Below are 17,427 nucleotides of genomic sequence, written 5' to 3'. Positions count from 1 at the left end.
TCTGACTTTTAAACTCAGAATTCTGACTTTTAAACTCAGAATTCTGACTTTTAATCTCAGAATTCTGACTTTTAAACTCAGAATTCTCAGAATTTTTTTTTTTTTCAGTGGCCCTAATCCTCTTCCGTACATGCTGGTAGACTTATTCACGCCATGGTTTAAAATCCCACATATTCTATTAGCATACCCTCAGTTAATATCTGAATCAATGACAGTGTAGAGTGTCGGAATATGAACTAAAGTAATGCTTTTCATACTTGTTCTCCCCTTTTCATCCAGGTTACAACTGTATTCAACTTATGGCTATTATGGAGCATGCTTATTACGCCTGTTTTGGATATCAAATCACAAGCTTCTTTGCTGCTTCCAGGTAAATATATGGGACATTTATGCACTATTTACACTTATAGTTATTTTTATAATTTTCAAAGTACTAAAGGTTTTATGTTGATTTATTTTTTGGACTGTCTGCCACCATCTGCATTCATGAAAAAATATTTAAAAAATGGGGCAGCGGCTAATCTTGACGACCCTGCCTATGACTCCAATTGCAAAGTGGCATTTGTATTTGTGATCAATAACCTTTATTAAAGGTTGATGGATTTCTTATCACTCTAATGCTACGTTCATACCGGGCAACGTTCTTGAACGCACTAACCGTGTTTCCTTGTACGTGCACTTAGTCTATGGAGTTCACACTGCTTTGTCGCTTTCCGATACTAGCGCATGGCCACATAGAACACACAACTTGCAGTTTCTTCCCTGCCACAGTCAGACTGATTGCAAAAATACAATAACGGAAAATATAACTAAACCAAATAAATGTGCTTTATGTCTTTTTGTGGTTGGTAAATGTGCAATATTCTATGTCTCTTCTACTTGTTTTTGCTTTCTTTCTAGATAACCGCGAACTTGCACATATCTTTTTTACTTTTATTATACGTTATTATTTTCTTACTTTTTTCTGGTTTATATACTTCTTGATCCTGTTATTTAAACTTGTACAGTGATTCCTGTTTGTTTCCCAAACCTAAACTGTGACTCAAAGCTTTGCACAAGAATTCCAGTATGCTGCAATCTAAGTTGATGCTTACATGGCAAATAAAAACTTTGAACCTCAATATCCGCCAGCTACAGTTGGAAGAGTCGTAGTTCGAAATGTTGAAGTGGTGCAGATCTCTTGAATGTTTCTTCAGGCTTTTTTTTCATATGAAAGTTTTGGATTAAATCCGAATTCATCCCCTACAGCCTCTGTCTCTACCCCAACATTTAGCCCTCCAAATGGAGAGTTATAGGCCCAATCCAAATTCTCCCCTTCTCCCTTTCCCTTCATTTGGCCCTCCAAACGGAGAGTTATGAAAAAATAGTGTCTCATAATTCGGACGTCACCTTCATTCGATGACGTCACCAATGATTGCCAGTCCGCTAGCTTTAGCGCGGAGCTTCCAGCGTTCAAATATACACATAACTTTAAAAAGGTCATTCTACAACAAAAAATCATTACTTCAATTTAAATGTAAACTTCTGTGGTTCAGAGCACACCCAAGTCAAGAAAAGCAATTCTCAGCGTGACGCGGTTTACTCTTGCAGGACTTTGTATAACTCCACTTCTGATTTAAAAAGTAATTTTCCAGACGTACTTACACTAAAAATGCCCTTTCAAATGGAGGAGAAGGGGAAGGGAGAATGGAAGAATTCGGACTGGGCCATGGACAACTTGAGTTGTTGCTCCTCATGAAACAAGTGAGGAGTTGCATTCCCAACCCCCCCCCCCACATATGCCCAACTGGCGGGGGAATAACTAGCCCTAGCTAGTTCCTACTACTACTCCATAAAAAAGCATTTCAGACACCACTACAGCTTTAAACGCCTCTACAATTAGAATAATTTGGATTTGCCTTTGTGTCACATAATTCCGAGTAAAAACTGCAGTTACTAATTTCCTCAGCGATCACTTTTCAAACGGTTGATATTTCTGCAAATTAAAAGGACGCCATCCATACGTCACTACCAAAACAAAGTCCCTGACTGGTCAAACTTCAACTAGTTTAATTTTCAATGGCTGCATGTGTTGCATGTGTAGCCTGAAAACGGACTTAGAACTTGCGTAGCTACACGTAAATGCAAAGGTTTAAAAGCCTGAAATGCAGTTCGCATAGACTTTTCATTAAAAGTGATCGCTTGATCACCCGTTGCCGTGAGCGGTGTGAGTGTAGCTTTACTGTGATTGCAGCTTAAGGCTTTCTCCAAGCTTTTTCAGTGTTCCTATTGAAGCCACTCATAAAATACTGTGGCAAAGTGAACGTACAGCTTCAACTTTGTCACCTCAAATCAAGGTTAGGAAGTTTGACAGTGGCAGTAATCTCTCTGTAAATACAATTTCTGTTAATCCACGGAGTGAAAGGAGGCAGAGATAAAGGCACACTACTCTGAGTCTTTATCTTCTTTTAGAGATCCACCTTCCTTGCCTGGAGTAGAGCATAAACCAGCGAGTGTAGCATATATATTGTAATTTCACCCTTGATTGATCTCATAGTGTAATTTAAAACCTTAGCCGTTGAAGACCAGGAAGAGCGGTAATCCTATGTGTCCTGTTTTGCAAGCAAGCCGATCTTACGATAGCCTGAAGGACAAATGGGATGTTACTGGACATTATGAGGAGTGCATGTAAAGAAATGTGTGTTCAGCACAGCTCTCTGAGTTCACTTTGTTAAAGACAGGATTGTCATTTAAAAAAAGGCAAAAACATTGGAAAACATCTTAAAAATATTAGTTTGAGCAAACTTTAAAGGGACAAATGACTGTAAGAGACTATTGGAAAAAGGAATTGCACAGCTAAGTAGAGGGGGTTGTTTGACGTTAATTTACTAAAACCTAAAAATGCAAACTTTGGTCTATAGTGCAAAAACAGACAAGCCCCTTAGAAATAAGTCAAAACGTTTCACCCCATTGGCAGATTTTCCATAAATAACCAAAATAAAAAAATCCAAGCGGACCTGGCCGCAGATATCAGTGTCCGGAACCAGAAGTCCCCCATATTGCTGGAAAAAAATACATTTTAATTGATGACCCTAACAGTTGTGGTTTTGCTGTTAAGTTTGATTTTTTTTTTTTTTTCAACAGTTCTCTACACTTTTGGGTTAGGTTTTTTAGTTAAAATGTTATAATGTCCACTTAATAATGTCGTCTCCAACCAAATACCCCACGAAAAATATTTGCAAGCGGGGTTAGAAAAAGGGTCTTACTATAAATTCTTATTTTAAGAAAAATTCTACAGTCACATAGGCATGTTTTTTTAAACTAATATTAGCTGTGAATTTGGCTCGTGAATCGGGTCAGTGTGAACGCAGCATTACGCCTGGCTTGGCAGATTTGCTCAGAAGCGTTTCACTTTTCTCTTAAAAGTGTGATTTATACTCCAAAGAGACTTATTTATGTTTTCTTTTTTCTCTCTTGTGTCCTGCAACTTATGTTCTGATGCGACTTATACTCTGTAAAATATGGTAGCAACATTAGCTGTGTTTCCATTGAATTTGAAATTTACTAAATTAGATTTGGGATAATAAATTTGCCTAATGGAAACATGACAATTTCTAAAAAAAATCCTGTTCATCAAAATAGTTTTGTCACTTAGAGGAGGTGGTTTTGAGGCGTATCGCAAATGACATCTTTTGCAAAACTGCAACTTCTTTCGAATTAAATGACTCATTGACCAACAGTGACTGCATGCCACAAGAGGTCCCACGGGATCACACAGCTCATCAAAAGTTGTGTGTGTCATGCAGAATTGTTGGATCCACAGATCCTCTGTACGTAAAATCACCAACAAGTTTTCCCAAAATCTCTTCATCAATAGCCGCTCCCACGTAGCTTTCCGCTTAATGGCCAGAATAAGACTCCAACGTCTCCTTTGATAGATGATGAGCACTAGTGCTGTGACAGAAATTTGAACATACCTGCTGTAAATCAAAGTATTGTTCACATCTGTCACTGTGTTTTGAAATTATTTATCTGCCGAGTTGGTTTGTGTTACATAATTATTAATTAATAGAAACAGTATAATTGCAAAATTGTAAATTTTTTTGGACATTTCTAGAATTTCAATGACGTTTTGCAGACATGTGTAATGAGACACAGCTATTGTTGTGCTTTCAAAAGTTTTCTTGATAAGATCAATTTTTTTCATTTTTTACTCTAAAATTCAGTTTTTGCAGTGTAATTGGTCTTAGATTGGGTTTTGTTGTATGATATTGAGGTTACTTCCACAAAATACATCTTTAAGTTAATTTTGTTAAGCCAGGTGGACCTTTTTGGAAAAAATGTATAACATACTGGCCGATGTATTTGCCTAAGCCACTATAAATCTGCATCTTTGTGTCCGTCTGTAGTCGGTACGGGACTCCGGATGAGTTGAAGCAGCTGATCGACGTGGCTCATTCAATGGGCATTGTGGTGCTGCTGGACGTTGTTCACAGCCACGCCTGCAAGAACACAGAGGACGGCTTGAACCTCTTCGATGGCACCGACTCTTGTTTCTTCCACTCACCACCCAGAGGGGAGCACTCACTCTGGGACAGCCGTCTCTTCAACTACTCCAGGTAGCTTTTCGTCTTTGTGCTTCAGTCGATGCCACAGAAAATACATTAAATGTGAACACTTGTCTGATAAATTAATGATGATCTTTTAATTTTGGACATAACTAGTTTTCAAGTTTAGCAGCATGAAAATACTTTTTCTCCCAGTGTACATCCATAGCAGTGAACACATTTCTGTAGGAACTCTGTGTTATCTCTGTTATTCACCAATTTTATCAACGTTTCATTTCCTTCATTGAAATTCATGGCTCTTTTTTGCTCAGACTGAAAATAACAAAAAGTATTGAAAGTAGCAGACCTATGGTTGGACACTATTCAAGTGGATTTAATTATCCAGATCAAAAGATGACTGCACTGAATAGTATTTGCAGAGTAACTCTGAATTTGCAGGGGGGAGATGTTTTGCAGTCATAAGCGCCGAGAGATTTGATGTAACGAGATCAAATATTTGTGAAGATCAAGGATTTTTAAGCACATCTTTACTAAGCTTTGTGGATGGCTTACATAGTAGAAAATATCTGTACAGTAATGTATCCTCATCCTCCTTTGAGCAGTTTGTCAGTAAATATTCATGTTTTTAACAGTTAAAAAGTGTGCTTCGAGTTTCTGATCTTTATCCGTAAAATCTAAAAATCATGCTTGCTGGTAGAATGAAACTCAGAAATTTAGAAAAGGAAAATAGTTTAAGATATGAATTTAAGCAGTAACATTTTGCACATTATTGCTCAATTTGATACTCATCACAGGACACTTTAACAAGTGACACAAATTTACTGCTGAACAATTGAAATGCAAGACTTTGCTTGAAAAGCAAAAACTAAATTTTATTGTCATTTGAAGTATTTTGCAGCAGTAGATGTAGTATATCTCAATGAGAGATGTTTATGTGAAAGCATGTTTTAGTTTTTTCCACTGCAGAGCAGAGGATGTGGGAGGGGTTGGATGCAGAACCCAATGCCAGCAATGAAGTTGGACAATTTATTTAGTGTCTGTTACTTTTATTTACTTCAGGGTTTAATACCAGCAACATCAGAAAACATCTCAGTTTTATGGCTTGTTATGTTTTATGGTAATTATAATTTTTATCAGGTCTTGTGTAGTCAACAAGCGAGTTTATTAATTTATGACAAAAAAATGGTTATATACCAGAGGGTTCCAAAGATATAAAGCGTACTGACTGATGCCTGTCAAAATTTTTTTACATTTTTTTACTTAAGAATAGACACAATATTTTGCATCATTTTATAAATTATTAGGCAAAGGGGTGTTTTGACAAGTGGTATATACTGCTAATGGAAGGCCATTCCATTTCCTACTCCATGTTTGAATCCAAAGTATGGATCCTCTTTGACTCCCATACTAGTGATGTCCATCAAAGATTCACAGCAATTTGAACAAAGAAGAAGTACTCAGAATTTCATTTTATGCTTAATTTTTATGATATATGACCTCCATCATCAGAAAAATGCCACATTAACATTTTGAAACACCAAAAAAACACAATTTTCACCTGAGTTGTCTCTAGTGATGTGATAAAGCATGAATTACACATTGCATCATTAAACATGCACTGAATTTAATCTCTATTCTTTGCTAGGGTGGGAAATGTTAAAGTTAAAGTTAAAGTCCCACTATTTTTCACGCACCTAGGTGTGTGAAATTTGTTCTCCCCATTTGACCCATCCCCTGGGGGAGCGGTGAGCTGCAGACACAGCCGCGCTCGGGAACCATTTGGTGGTTTAACCCCCCAGTCCAACTCCTTAGTGCTGAGTGCCAAGCAGGGAGGCACTGGGTCCCATTTTTTGAGTCTTTGGTATGACTCGGCCGGGATTTGAACCCACGACCTTCCAATCTCAGGGCGGACACTCTTCCACAAGGCCACTGAGCTGGTAAATGTTCATGTTAAATCAGATAAATATAAGTGAGAGGCAAGTACCAACACAATTAATTCCATTCATTCATTTTCCAAACCTGCTGAATATTGGCGTCATGGAGTTGCTGGAGCCTATCCGAGCTACTGTTGGGAGAAAAGGGAGTACCCTCTGGACTGGTTGTCAGTCTGTTGCAAGGCCACACTCTCCCATTCACACATAGGGACAATTTGGAGACACCAGTTAACCCAAGAAGCATGTTTTTGGACTGTGGTAGGAAACCGGAGTTTCCGGAATAAGGGACCCTGCTGGAATTTGAACCAGGGCCTTCAGAATGTCGAGCAAGAGGGCTAACTACCTCGCCTTGCAGCCCTCCACACTGAAATTAACCCTCTCCATATGCTTTCACTACATTAAGATAACACTCTAATGACATGTGCTGAATCTACTATACCATGAATTCTACTTTTATCAAACACATTTGCACCATCTACTAGTATTACATACACACTTACACCCCCGCATCAAGTGGAAAACGTATCACTTTTCCCCACAGGTGAAACAGTAAGTTTAAGAAATTGCTACCATGTGAAAATAAAATTTGCATGTGTGCTGCTGTAATGGATTACATCAGAGTCTACAGGTGTTCCTTCCAAAATCCTCAGGAAATGTTTTTGTAAGAAAAACACCTTTTGAAGCTGATTAAATAATTCAGTGCCGGCATGAAATATCAAACTTGCATATCCAGTTTAAATGTGCTTCAATTTGTGAGGAAAATAACAGGATTTTAGCTGGATTTCATAAAAGAGCAGGAGAGAAGGAAAAAGAACACCACACACAGATGGGGCACAATAAGACTGGATCAGGTGAAGAAGAGCAACATGGCATCAGATAAGACAGACTTATCACAGTTTGTCACCGTTTATAAGCCGAACCCGTCAGACTCAGGAATTCTGACATGAGTTTGTGTATTTGAAAAATGTAATAAAGCGACAAACAGGGCAACATATGGATGCAACGATTCTCATTTCCTTCTGTTTTACCCTTTTTTATGACAAGAAAACCAGTAAAGTTCAGGCAAAAAATCCAAATCAGTGTATTCAAATAAGAAACATTCATTATGTTTTCTATGTGTTTGCTGATTAAAAATAATCCATCCCCTATAAACATTTTTGCAATTGAATTTACCTGTGCTAGCATTTAACATTTTTTATCTCTCACTGCTCAATAGAATAAAGGGAACACTACAAAAACATATTCTATACCTGAGCAAATGAAATAGTCTTTATGAAATGTTTTAATCTTTACATAGTTGCATGTGCAAATTATTAATGGAAATTGAATGTATTAGCCCATAGAAGTCTGGATGTGGACGCATACTCAAAATTAAAGTAGAAAAACACACTACAGGCTGATGCAACTTTTAGGTAATGTCTTTAAAATTGGTCAAAATTAGGGTCAGTAGTGGGCGTGGCCTCCACATGCCCATATGAGTTCCCTGCAATGCCTGGGAATGCTTCTGATGAGGTGGCAGATGGTCTCCTCTGTGATCTTCTCACACATCTAGACCAAAGCATCTGTCAACTCCTGGACAGTCTGTGGTGCAACCTGGCGTTGGTGAATGGACCCAGACATGATGTCCCAGATGTGCTCAAGTGAATTCAGGTCTGGGATGGGCCAGTCCATTACATCAATACCGTCGTCTAGCAGAAACTGCTGACACACTCCAGCCACATCTAGTATAGTCTTGCATTAGGAGGAACACAGGGCCAATCATACCACCATCTCTTCTTGGTACCTAATGGCAGTCAGGCTACCTCTGGTGAACACATTGGGAGCTCTAAAGAAGTTCCACCCCAAACCAGTACTGACCCACTGCCAATCCAGTCATATTGGACAATGTTGCAGGCAACAGAACGTTCTCCAGGGCGTCCCTAGACTCTGTCACGTCTGTCACATGTGCTCAGTGTGAACCTGCTTTTGTCTGTGAGGAACCCATAGCACCAGTGGAGAATTTGCTGATCTTGGTGTTCTCCAGCAAATGACAAACATCTTGCACAGTGTCGGGCTGTTAGCACAACTCCCACGTGTGGATGTCGGGCCCTCATACCACTCTCATGGAGTCCTTCTCTGCACATCTGTGGCTTTCTAGAGGTCATTTTTCAGAGCTCTGGCAGTACTCCTATTTCTCCTTGCTCAAAGGAGGAGGTAGTGGTCCTGATGCAGGGTTGGGGCCCTCCTCCACATCTCCTGATGTACTGCCTGTCTCCTGGTTGCACCTCCATGGTCTGGACACTACGCTGGCCAACACAGCAAACCTTCAATTCTTGCCACAGCTTGAATTGATGTGCTGTCTTAGATGAGTTGCACTACCACAACCACGTGTGTGGGTTGCAGGCACCACCTCATGGAGTAGCTGGAGTGACAACACTGTCACCAAAATATCAGCCAGAAAACATAAGGATGGAGAAGTTGTCTCTAGTCACCACTGGCAGAACCACCCCTTTATTGGAAGTGTCTTGCTGATAATTGTCTATTCCACTTGCACAAAAACATGTGCAATTGTGAGTCAGTGTTGCTTCCTAATCAGACATTTTGATTCCACAGTAGTGTGATTGACTTGGAGTAACATTTAGCTGTTTGGGTGTTCCCTCTGTTTTTTGAGAGGTGTATTTTACCAAATTTCACATTGGTTTATTAACTTATTAATTTTTGCTTTGTACAGAAATATCTTTACTTAAAGATAGCACAGGGAAATCAAGAAAACGTGCACTCTGTGGTTACTTTGTAACACTTATCAGCCCATACCAATACTTCTGACTGATTTCAGACAACCTTGGCGAAAACAGGGCTATTCTCTTGCAAGTTTGATATTGAGATCGCAAAAGATATTGGACATGTCGGCATTACAACAATTATGCATCCCATCTTTTGTGCAGCCCTGTGCAAAATCACTTCAGCTTCAAATATCGGTAAACCGTAAGGCTGCTTTTTCTGTCTCTTTCAGTGCTCACCAAAACTCGCGACCGCTATTGTTGCAGGTCCTGCTAATTAGGCGTCCGTGTTGCTGCTGTACCCAGAAAATGATCCCAGCACACATTAGAGAAGAACAGGCACTGTTGAGTCTATCAAATGCCTTTTTGAACTTGCTTTTAATAAGTGTGAGTCAGTGTGCGGCAGTTTCCAATACATTATACAATGCTTAGTGTCAGGCATGGGGCTATAATAAGAGAACAAGGTTCTTCTTTCATTAGTTATTGAACTGTCCTCGTATCAGAAGCACTCATTAGACATGGTGCAGACACATGCCATGACTGGGAGGCATATGAGGAGTCATTTGTAAAAGCCCCAAAGAGCACTGCAGTGTTAGAGCCAGTTCATTTGTCTTCTTTTTCTCTCACAGGATGTTTGGACAAGTCGTTTGTGTCAAGCTTTCTATTACTCTTTCTGGAGGGAAATGAACCTCAGAGAAAAACTGTGGAGCAAGTGTGAAGCAGCCTGTTTTTTAATCAAACAGCCTTTCTATCAGCTGTAACAGTCTGACCATGATGTTCTTATTAGCCTGACAGAATCTGACTGAAACCAGCAATTGGAGCAAATATGCATTTTTTTCCCCCCAACGTTACTGTCTTTCCTGTTCGGTTTTCTTAGCAGCATCTTTATCAGGGGTACCTTTTTTTTTTTTGGTGTTCCACTTTAGCTTTTCCTCATAAAACATTCAGCACAAACCTGAGAGAATGCTGTTTAGGTAGAGAGGGGGGAATGTCTGACTCACCTAGAGTTGAATTCAGCCTGTGGAAATCTTAGAATTAGTTTTGCAGTTGTTGAATACCAACTTGACTGCGCTGAAACTTTACAAGGACAAGAACACACCTTTTTGAAGTAGCACAAAAAATGTCGCACATTTACCTTTTGTGTCTGCCTTCTTGATTAGATGTCGACAACAATTATATTTCATTTGTTGTCGCCAGCTCCTCCAAACAAGTCAATGACATCCTTTTTGAAAATGGTAAAATATTAATAAAAAAAGGTGCTGGCTTCAGGATGTTAATTGTTTTTGTTTCCACATAATATAAACCATCACATATTTTAGATTTTTATATTTTCAATGTTTCAATAAAGCTTTTTTCTATTTTAATTGTCTGGAAAGTCAAAGGAAGGACCCAATACACACCACTAACACTCATTTTTGAGTCCCCTTATTTTACCCTCTCTAGTTCCTTAAAAACCCACTTTTTAGCATATTCTTGTGGTATTTTTTTATAATTTAAGAAAAACATATATTAAGAAAATCAATCTCAAATTTGTATTTCTGAATATTTCCTTTTTTCATATTGTTGGGATTCAGGAGCAGAAAAAAAAGAAGTTTGAGAAAGAACTTATTTGTGACGTAGAAAATATGCTGGTTGAGCCACAAGCCCCCCGCTCCATTCCGATGTATCGACTTGTAGATGACTAGACCCATTTACATCTTCATTTTCCTCATCCGAGCTGCCATTTGGCTCAAAGCTGTACGGCTAGATACCTCCAATATTGCTTGATCTTTGCAGTGTTATTTATTATCCCTGATCAATTTTATTGAAAACATCTGTTCATAACAGTATAGTGAACATCGTGGAAAAAAGGTTTTATCTTTCATTTGGATGATTTGTTTTCCCACCTTTAAAATGATTCATTATGTATGCAAATGATTTTGGTTTGATAATGTTGGGGTTTGTGAGGAGCTGTAAGCTAGCGGGGGAGTGTATAAACGGAGAGCTCTCAGTTATGGATGATGGAAAGGGGGGTGGGGTTGGTCTGCACCAACCGTTGACAGTATATAGAGATGCATAAAGCACCTGTGGCGTCACCCATAGCCAATGCCTTTTCTTCGATTCCAATAAAATGAAGTCAATTATGTTACCATTTTTCCACGGTACGGATGTCACCGTTTTGGCACTGGATGACACTAGTAGTGATAGGTCCACGTCGGTCGGAGTCGTCTTTTCTATGGCAACCACTCTTGTTTATCAGGAATAAGCTTGTTGGAAAGCCACGCCCCTTTCACTGACGGCAGGCTCAGGAGAATCTGTCAACGTTTGAGGTGGGGGCTAGCGAGCGTGACATGCTTTTACTGAGGCATCTGATTGGCCAGTTTATAACTTGAATAACTTGCGATAAAGAAAAAATGTGAATATATATATATATATAAAGGCTTAACAAGAACATGTTAAAAAGAGAAACTGGAGCAAACAAAATTACAGAGTAATAGCAGTTTAGTTATCTAAAGAAGTCTATGGGATTTTGGCTTTCTGGGACCAGCGGGTACTTCCTGTTTGGAACACGAAGGGGGAGGATATGATGTGTCCATTTCTCTCTATTTACTGTGTATGGGGGGTACTCTGTCCAGTTCTCATAGACCATCAGTGGTGCCAACAGTCCCGCCCAACACTCAGTCGAATTTGACTACTGTCGCTCTGCAGGAATCATGTCTTAGAAAATGCCAATTTTTTTGTGCTATCCTAGCTATGTTAATGTTGGGAGTGGGGTCATCTGGACCCCACAAGACAGTGTGCTGAAGTTTTTTTTTTTTCCCCCAATGATTTTTGATTCTCACTGGTGTCCGTGGCAGACATGAAATTCTGTTCACCTCCTGCATTTGTCACGGGATGGATAACACGTTAATGTAAGGCTTGGGTCATCTGGACCCCGTAAGATAGCAAAGGATTCAAGTGGTTTAAAAAAAAGACTGGGATGGGTTTTTAAATTACTTCTCAGAAGTTAGACTTTGAGTTTACACATTCTTCGTTGTTGAAAGTGGTTATTTTAAAATTGCAAAGATAAAAACCCTTTCCATGTGAATTGTTTCTAATCTCATTCTATTTTTTTGTAGGTTTTTCTGCTGTTTTTGTTCTTAATCAAACCTTTAGTCAAAATTCATCATTTTCAGCTGAACTTGTTAATTTTATTTTTTTATTTAGGTCATTGAATCTTGATTATTGCTCTAAAAACCCAAACAAACCTCTGGCTTAAAGGTAATCAGAATGCGTTTCATATAAGCGTCAGCTGTTTTTGATGAGCAGAAACTAACCAGGAGTGCTCTGCATTATTCATCGGACGTGGTTTCCTTCAAAAACGTCAAAGTCACCTTGACATTGCAACCCCGGTGAATGAAGCCTACGGCTCGCCATGTAGGGGGCTGGCAACCAGAGAAGCTGTGCCTTTTGGCAGACTGTGGTTTGCGCTGTGAGTTCTGAGGAGCTTGATGTGTGCTCTTTCTATAATCCCCCCATCTCTCTCAGGATCGTTTGCATCCATTTTTCATCAATCTTTGTTTGAATTCTTAAGATATGAAAAACAGGCCCCGGGCCAGGCTTTTGAAAATGCTTTTTTAACTCTTCTCCATGTTCTCATACTGAGAGATCAGCCCGGAGTCCAGGAGCCAGTCTCTCTTTGACGAGATTATTCTCAGTTTGCTCTTTATTCTGTTTAAATATTTTTTTAATGGTGTTTGATTTTGTCAATATATTGACTATGGTGTGAACATTTCCCTGCATATTTTTATACTCCCAGGAACCCAATTTAGGGTTGAAGAGGACAGTTGGTACTTTTCCTCTACCAAAGTCAAAATGTATGTTTTGTGTGAAAGTTTTTTTTTTTTTTCTTTTGGGCGGAGGGATGATTGTATTATTCCATAATAAAGTCTATGGCCATGATTAGTTTCTTAAAGACCTACTCCAATGAAAATTGTGTTTTTGGTGTTTTTACCATGTTCTTGTAGCATCCTTCTCATGATTTAGAACACACACACACACACATATATAAAATTAAGTTTAAAACTCTGAGTATTTAATTATTCAAATTGTGGTGAATCAGGAGGGGACAAAAAAATGTTGTTTGAAAAACACTTGCAGTTGCAACGTAAAAACTACAATCGGCTGGGTACAAGCTCACATGCAACATTTCTGCCCACAACTAAGAGATGAACATAACATTTTAGTCGAAAAGTACTTGTTTTTGGCTGAAAAAGAGCAATATAACCGGTGACCCTAACAGTTGCGTTCTTTTGCGTTTTAAGCTTTACACCTCTACCACCTGAGGCGTTTCTGTCAAAATTGACAATGCTATTTGACATACTCCTCACATGAATTAACTGATTTGCAGAGAAAAGCTGTTTTGTGCTGGTAGGCAACACTTTAAGGCGGGTTTTCACTAATTTGCAACTCATTACTAATATAAAGTGTTATATTCTGGGGCAAAGCTGCTTTTTTTTCCACGACAGAATAAGCTGATTCAGGTTGATCACGTAAGAGGTTGAAGCTATCTGTGGTAAAAAGTAAACACTGGTCTGGAGCCAAAGCTCCAATGTAGAAGTCTTAACAGTTTTACAAATCTAAACACTTTTGGTCATATCCTTTAAAAAAAGTGTTTACCCTCTTTTGACACATTTTAAGCTAATGTTGAACACAAAAAAAAGTTTTAATAAAAGTGGTTACAACTCTGAAATCTTGTGGAATTTCTGCTTCTGGGTAATGATCTTAAGCCGCCATCTTATCTGCCACCAGGCCCTCGTGGGAAAATTATACATTTTTATTTTTCATATTTTGGCAAAATCAGCATAATCATAAATAAAATCATACAATTAAATGGCAAAAAAGAGGATTTGAGTGGGACTTTAAACTTATTTTTTCCCAATTTTAGGCTTTTGTTGAACCCCACCATTTTGCCAAAAAGTCCACCCTTCCTCCTGCACTTTTTTTTACATGACCCATCTACTTACCAACTTTGGATCATGGCTCCAGTCCTATCAATCAATAAACTCACATTTTGACAAGTCATCGGGTCATTTCAATATTTAGCCCCCACGAGTTGTTTCTCCTTCCCTATTAAGTGTCACAGCACAGGGTGAAGCACTTTTTTCCCCTCTGGTGAGCTTCAACTAATGAGCTCAACTTAGCAGCACTCGTACATGGGGGCTTGTTGGAGTTGCCTGTAGCGCTGCAAGGTGCTCCTATAAGGAGCCAGTGGGTAGCAGCTCAAAAATATGTCTTGTTTAAAAAAAAAAAATCCACAAAATTGTATTTTAGAACTTGGTTGATTTATTGTCATTATTATTGATAAAAATTGTTTGTGTTGGCATCATGGAAATTAACTGTTATATAGTGTGCTGTTTATACATATTTTGCACTTTAACAGTAAATGTAAACTCTGCTGGAACTGTATGGCGATCATCCCTAATGAAATGGCGCTCACTGGGGCACAAACCCCCATGGCAGCTATGTTTTATTCCCTCTGTAAAACCTGCAAAGCGGCTCCTTCCCTTAAGTTTGGCCTCGGTTTGAGTGTAAGCCACCGATGCAACAGTGCTGGAACGACCATACCATTCAAATGGCTCCTGTGATTATTCAGGAGGACGGGCACCTCCCGCATGTCCTGAAAAACCGTCTGTTGGAGGAAACTCCAAAGATGCACAATAAGCCTGACAGGCTGCCATTGATTCCTGAAAGATGGCACGTACAAAGTGATGCTAATTACTGGTTGCTAAGGATAAAACAGTGGAACAGGCAGCAGAGTGCCCCCCCCTCGCTACATCACCGAGCCAGGAAAGAGCAGGTAGCTGCCAGGCAGCATAAAGAATGCACAACAAATGGTACATATCTAACACAAAGAACAGCAATGCAGGAGCAGCCTGTCAGACCTCTGGGTGAGAGTTTACCCGCAGAGGCAGGCAGCACTGCCAACTTGCCACAGGGGCTGCTTGCAATGTGAATGTAAAGACATGTTTCTTTGGTTCCCATAATTGCCTGTTTTTTATGATTTGAGCGTCCAACTAGTGTCTGAAACCTGGACACGCATGAGATCAAGAATCATCCCTTTCTATGAGTGTTTCTTGTAAAAAACGACCACGCTTCTAGAAATCAGCCTGTGAGTTGGCTGTCAGCGCGCGCCGGCCGTGGGGGGAATAGTTTAAGGGATTTAAAAGAGGCGTTTCTGTCGTCTGTTTTTGGTCCCATAAATGCACGCCATCCATCAGGGCTGCCTGAGCATCATTGTTGGAGCATCGCACTTCCTGTGGAATGACCTGTCAGCTCCTTGAATTTATTTGCTCTTATCTGCAGCTCACCTGTGCGGTGGTGAGAACAGGGGCTTTAATCTTTTTCTTTCTCGTCATGACACGCTGCTATGATGTGCTATGCAAACTTGTAGCTATGCAACATGTTTCTAAATTAGGTGTGATTTTGGGAAACAAAGCGTTGGAAATGAACTTGTGGGTTTTGTTCAAACCCATGTGATCGATTAGCAGATTTTCCGCAGCAAGCACCAATATTAGCTCTTTGTTCTGTTCGTGCTCCCTAACCAGGTTTCTCTGTCATTGTGTGGCCTTAATGTGAGAATACTGTAATATGCAATTTGCTTTTATATTAACAGTGCAGACAGAGTGATAACTTCATGGAACAGCGTAGATAAGCGGTGTGCTGCATCTGGTGCAGAGATCTAGCTCTCACCGTAATTGGACTTGATGATGAATGGCATTGTGGGTCCTAATGTGGCAGTATGGTTTCATCTCGGGCCTCTGGCTCTCACTGGCTATTATCTCCATCCCGTGAGGATACATCGTGTCTGAGCCTTTGTTGGCTCTGCGCAGTGGAGTGGAGGACCTAATCTATTTATCACAGGGTCTGCGTGACCACCCAGCCACACTGCTATATCGGATCATAGCAGGCTCCCTTGTGCTCTTTCCTCAAGGGAAGAAGAAAGCGCAGATGTAACATGCAGCTTCACACCTGTCAAACAGTGCCCGAGATGGTCGTCCCCGAGGAATGGAGCACGAAGACGAACAAATTTAAATGCATTTTGTGTCATGGCTTTCTGACTCAGAAGAATCTGATTTTTCTTTTTTCTTTCGGTCACATTGGATGTAATTCCCACCATTAAGCACATAAGGGTAATTCTGTTAAAGAAGGTCCATGATTCGAGTGAAGCTGGAAGCAGTCGCAGATGAGATGTTTTTGAAACTCAAATCCCTTCTCCATCCGGTTTTTGAAATCTTGAGCGTTGCGTCACTCAAGTAAGAGATTGTTGCACTTCCTTCCCTTCAGTGGGTTGGCCCAACTGGCAAAATACTTTCATTCATCAATACTTTTGATTTAGCTTTTGTCATATTAGCAAGAATTTAGAAATTGGTGGAAATTTCAAAACTATTAACATTTTTGAAATTTTGCATTTTATTCTGGAACTTTCTGCAAAAAATAATTCAACTGGATAAAAATGATTAATTGATCTAAGCTAAATATATCAATAATCAATCCATAAAAGTAGAGATCAATCTAACACAAAGAAAAACATCATTTTCTGCCCCTTTTATATGCATACATTCAACAAAAAGCAGCAACTATGTACACATTGTGAATCAAAGTATTTTGCAGTGTATAAACATAAAAATCAGTTGAAAATCAAACTGTATAAGTGTCTTATTTTTTTTACTTTTTTGTTTTTATACACCAGTACAGTAATTTAATATAAAAGTTAAATTGTCATCTTACATTTTAGCACTGACTCTGAAAAGAAGTCTTGTAAAAAACTGTTTTTTTTTTTTGGTGTGCCAAAGGGTAATATATATAATCATATATATAGATGTAGTTTACTCTGAAAGGGTAAGAATAGCATGATATAGCCCTTAACAGGCCCAAACAACATTCTCATTTTAATTTAGAACTTCCAGGATAGCTTTATAATTTAATTGACTTGTATTTATAATTTAACTCCAAACGTGTGCATCTTTCCATTCCGTTTCCTTGCTCTGTCTCTGGTACTCCATGACCATTGTCAGAGTTTTTACCGGTAGCTAACGGGCAGCTTGTCCTGCCTCAGGAAATCAAAGTGAAATTACTGTAATAGCAGGAAATTACATAAAAAGAGGAACTTCTCTGCTTTTCGAAACAGATTTTCAATTGCGTAAACTTTCATCTTAAGAGCCCCTG

At 39.2% G+C, this 17,427-nt stretch overlaps 1 protein-coding gene across 1 annotated transcript in view; it reads left to right on the top strand.

Moving 5' to 3' along the window:
* The window catches only part of gbe1b (glucan (1,4-alpha-), branching enzyme 1b), a 149,694-nt gene that overhangs the window by 39,606 nt on the left and 92,661 nt on the right, over window positions 1–17,427 (top strand). Inside the window, exons 6-7 of the mRNA XM_024277525.2 lie at window positions 280–370; window positions 4,389–4,598. Coding sequence (XP_024133293.1) covers window positions 280–370; window positions 4,389–4,598 — 301 coding nt within the window. The remainder of the gene's footprint in view (window positions 1–279; window positions 371–4,388; window positions 4,599–17,427) is intronic.

The sequence above is a fragment of the Oryzias melastigma genome, linkage group LG13, assembly GCF_002922805.2.
Source record: "Oryzias melastigma strain HK-1 linkage group LG13, ASM292280v2, whole genome shotgun sequence".
NCBI classification, from domain to species: Eukaryota; Metazoa; Chordata; class Actinopteri; order Beloniformes; family Adrianichthyidae; genus Oryzias; species Oryzias melastigma.
This window is presented reverse-complemented; position numbering and strand designations above follow the sequence as displayed.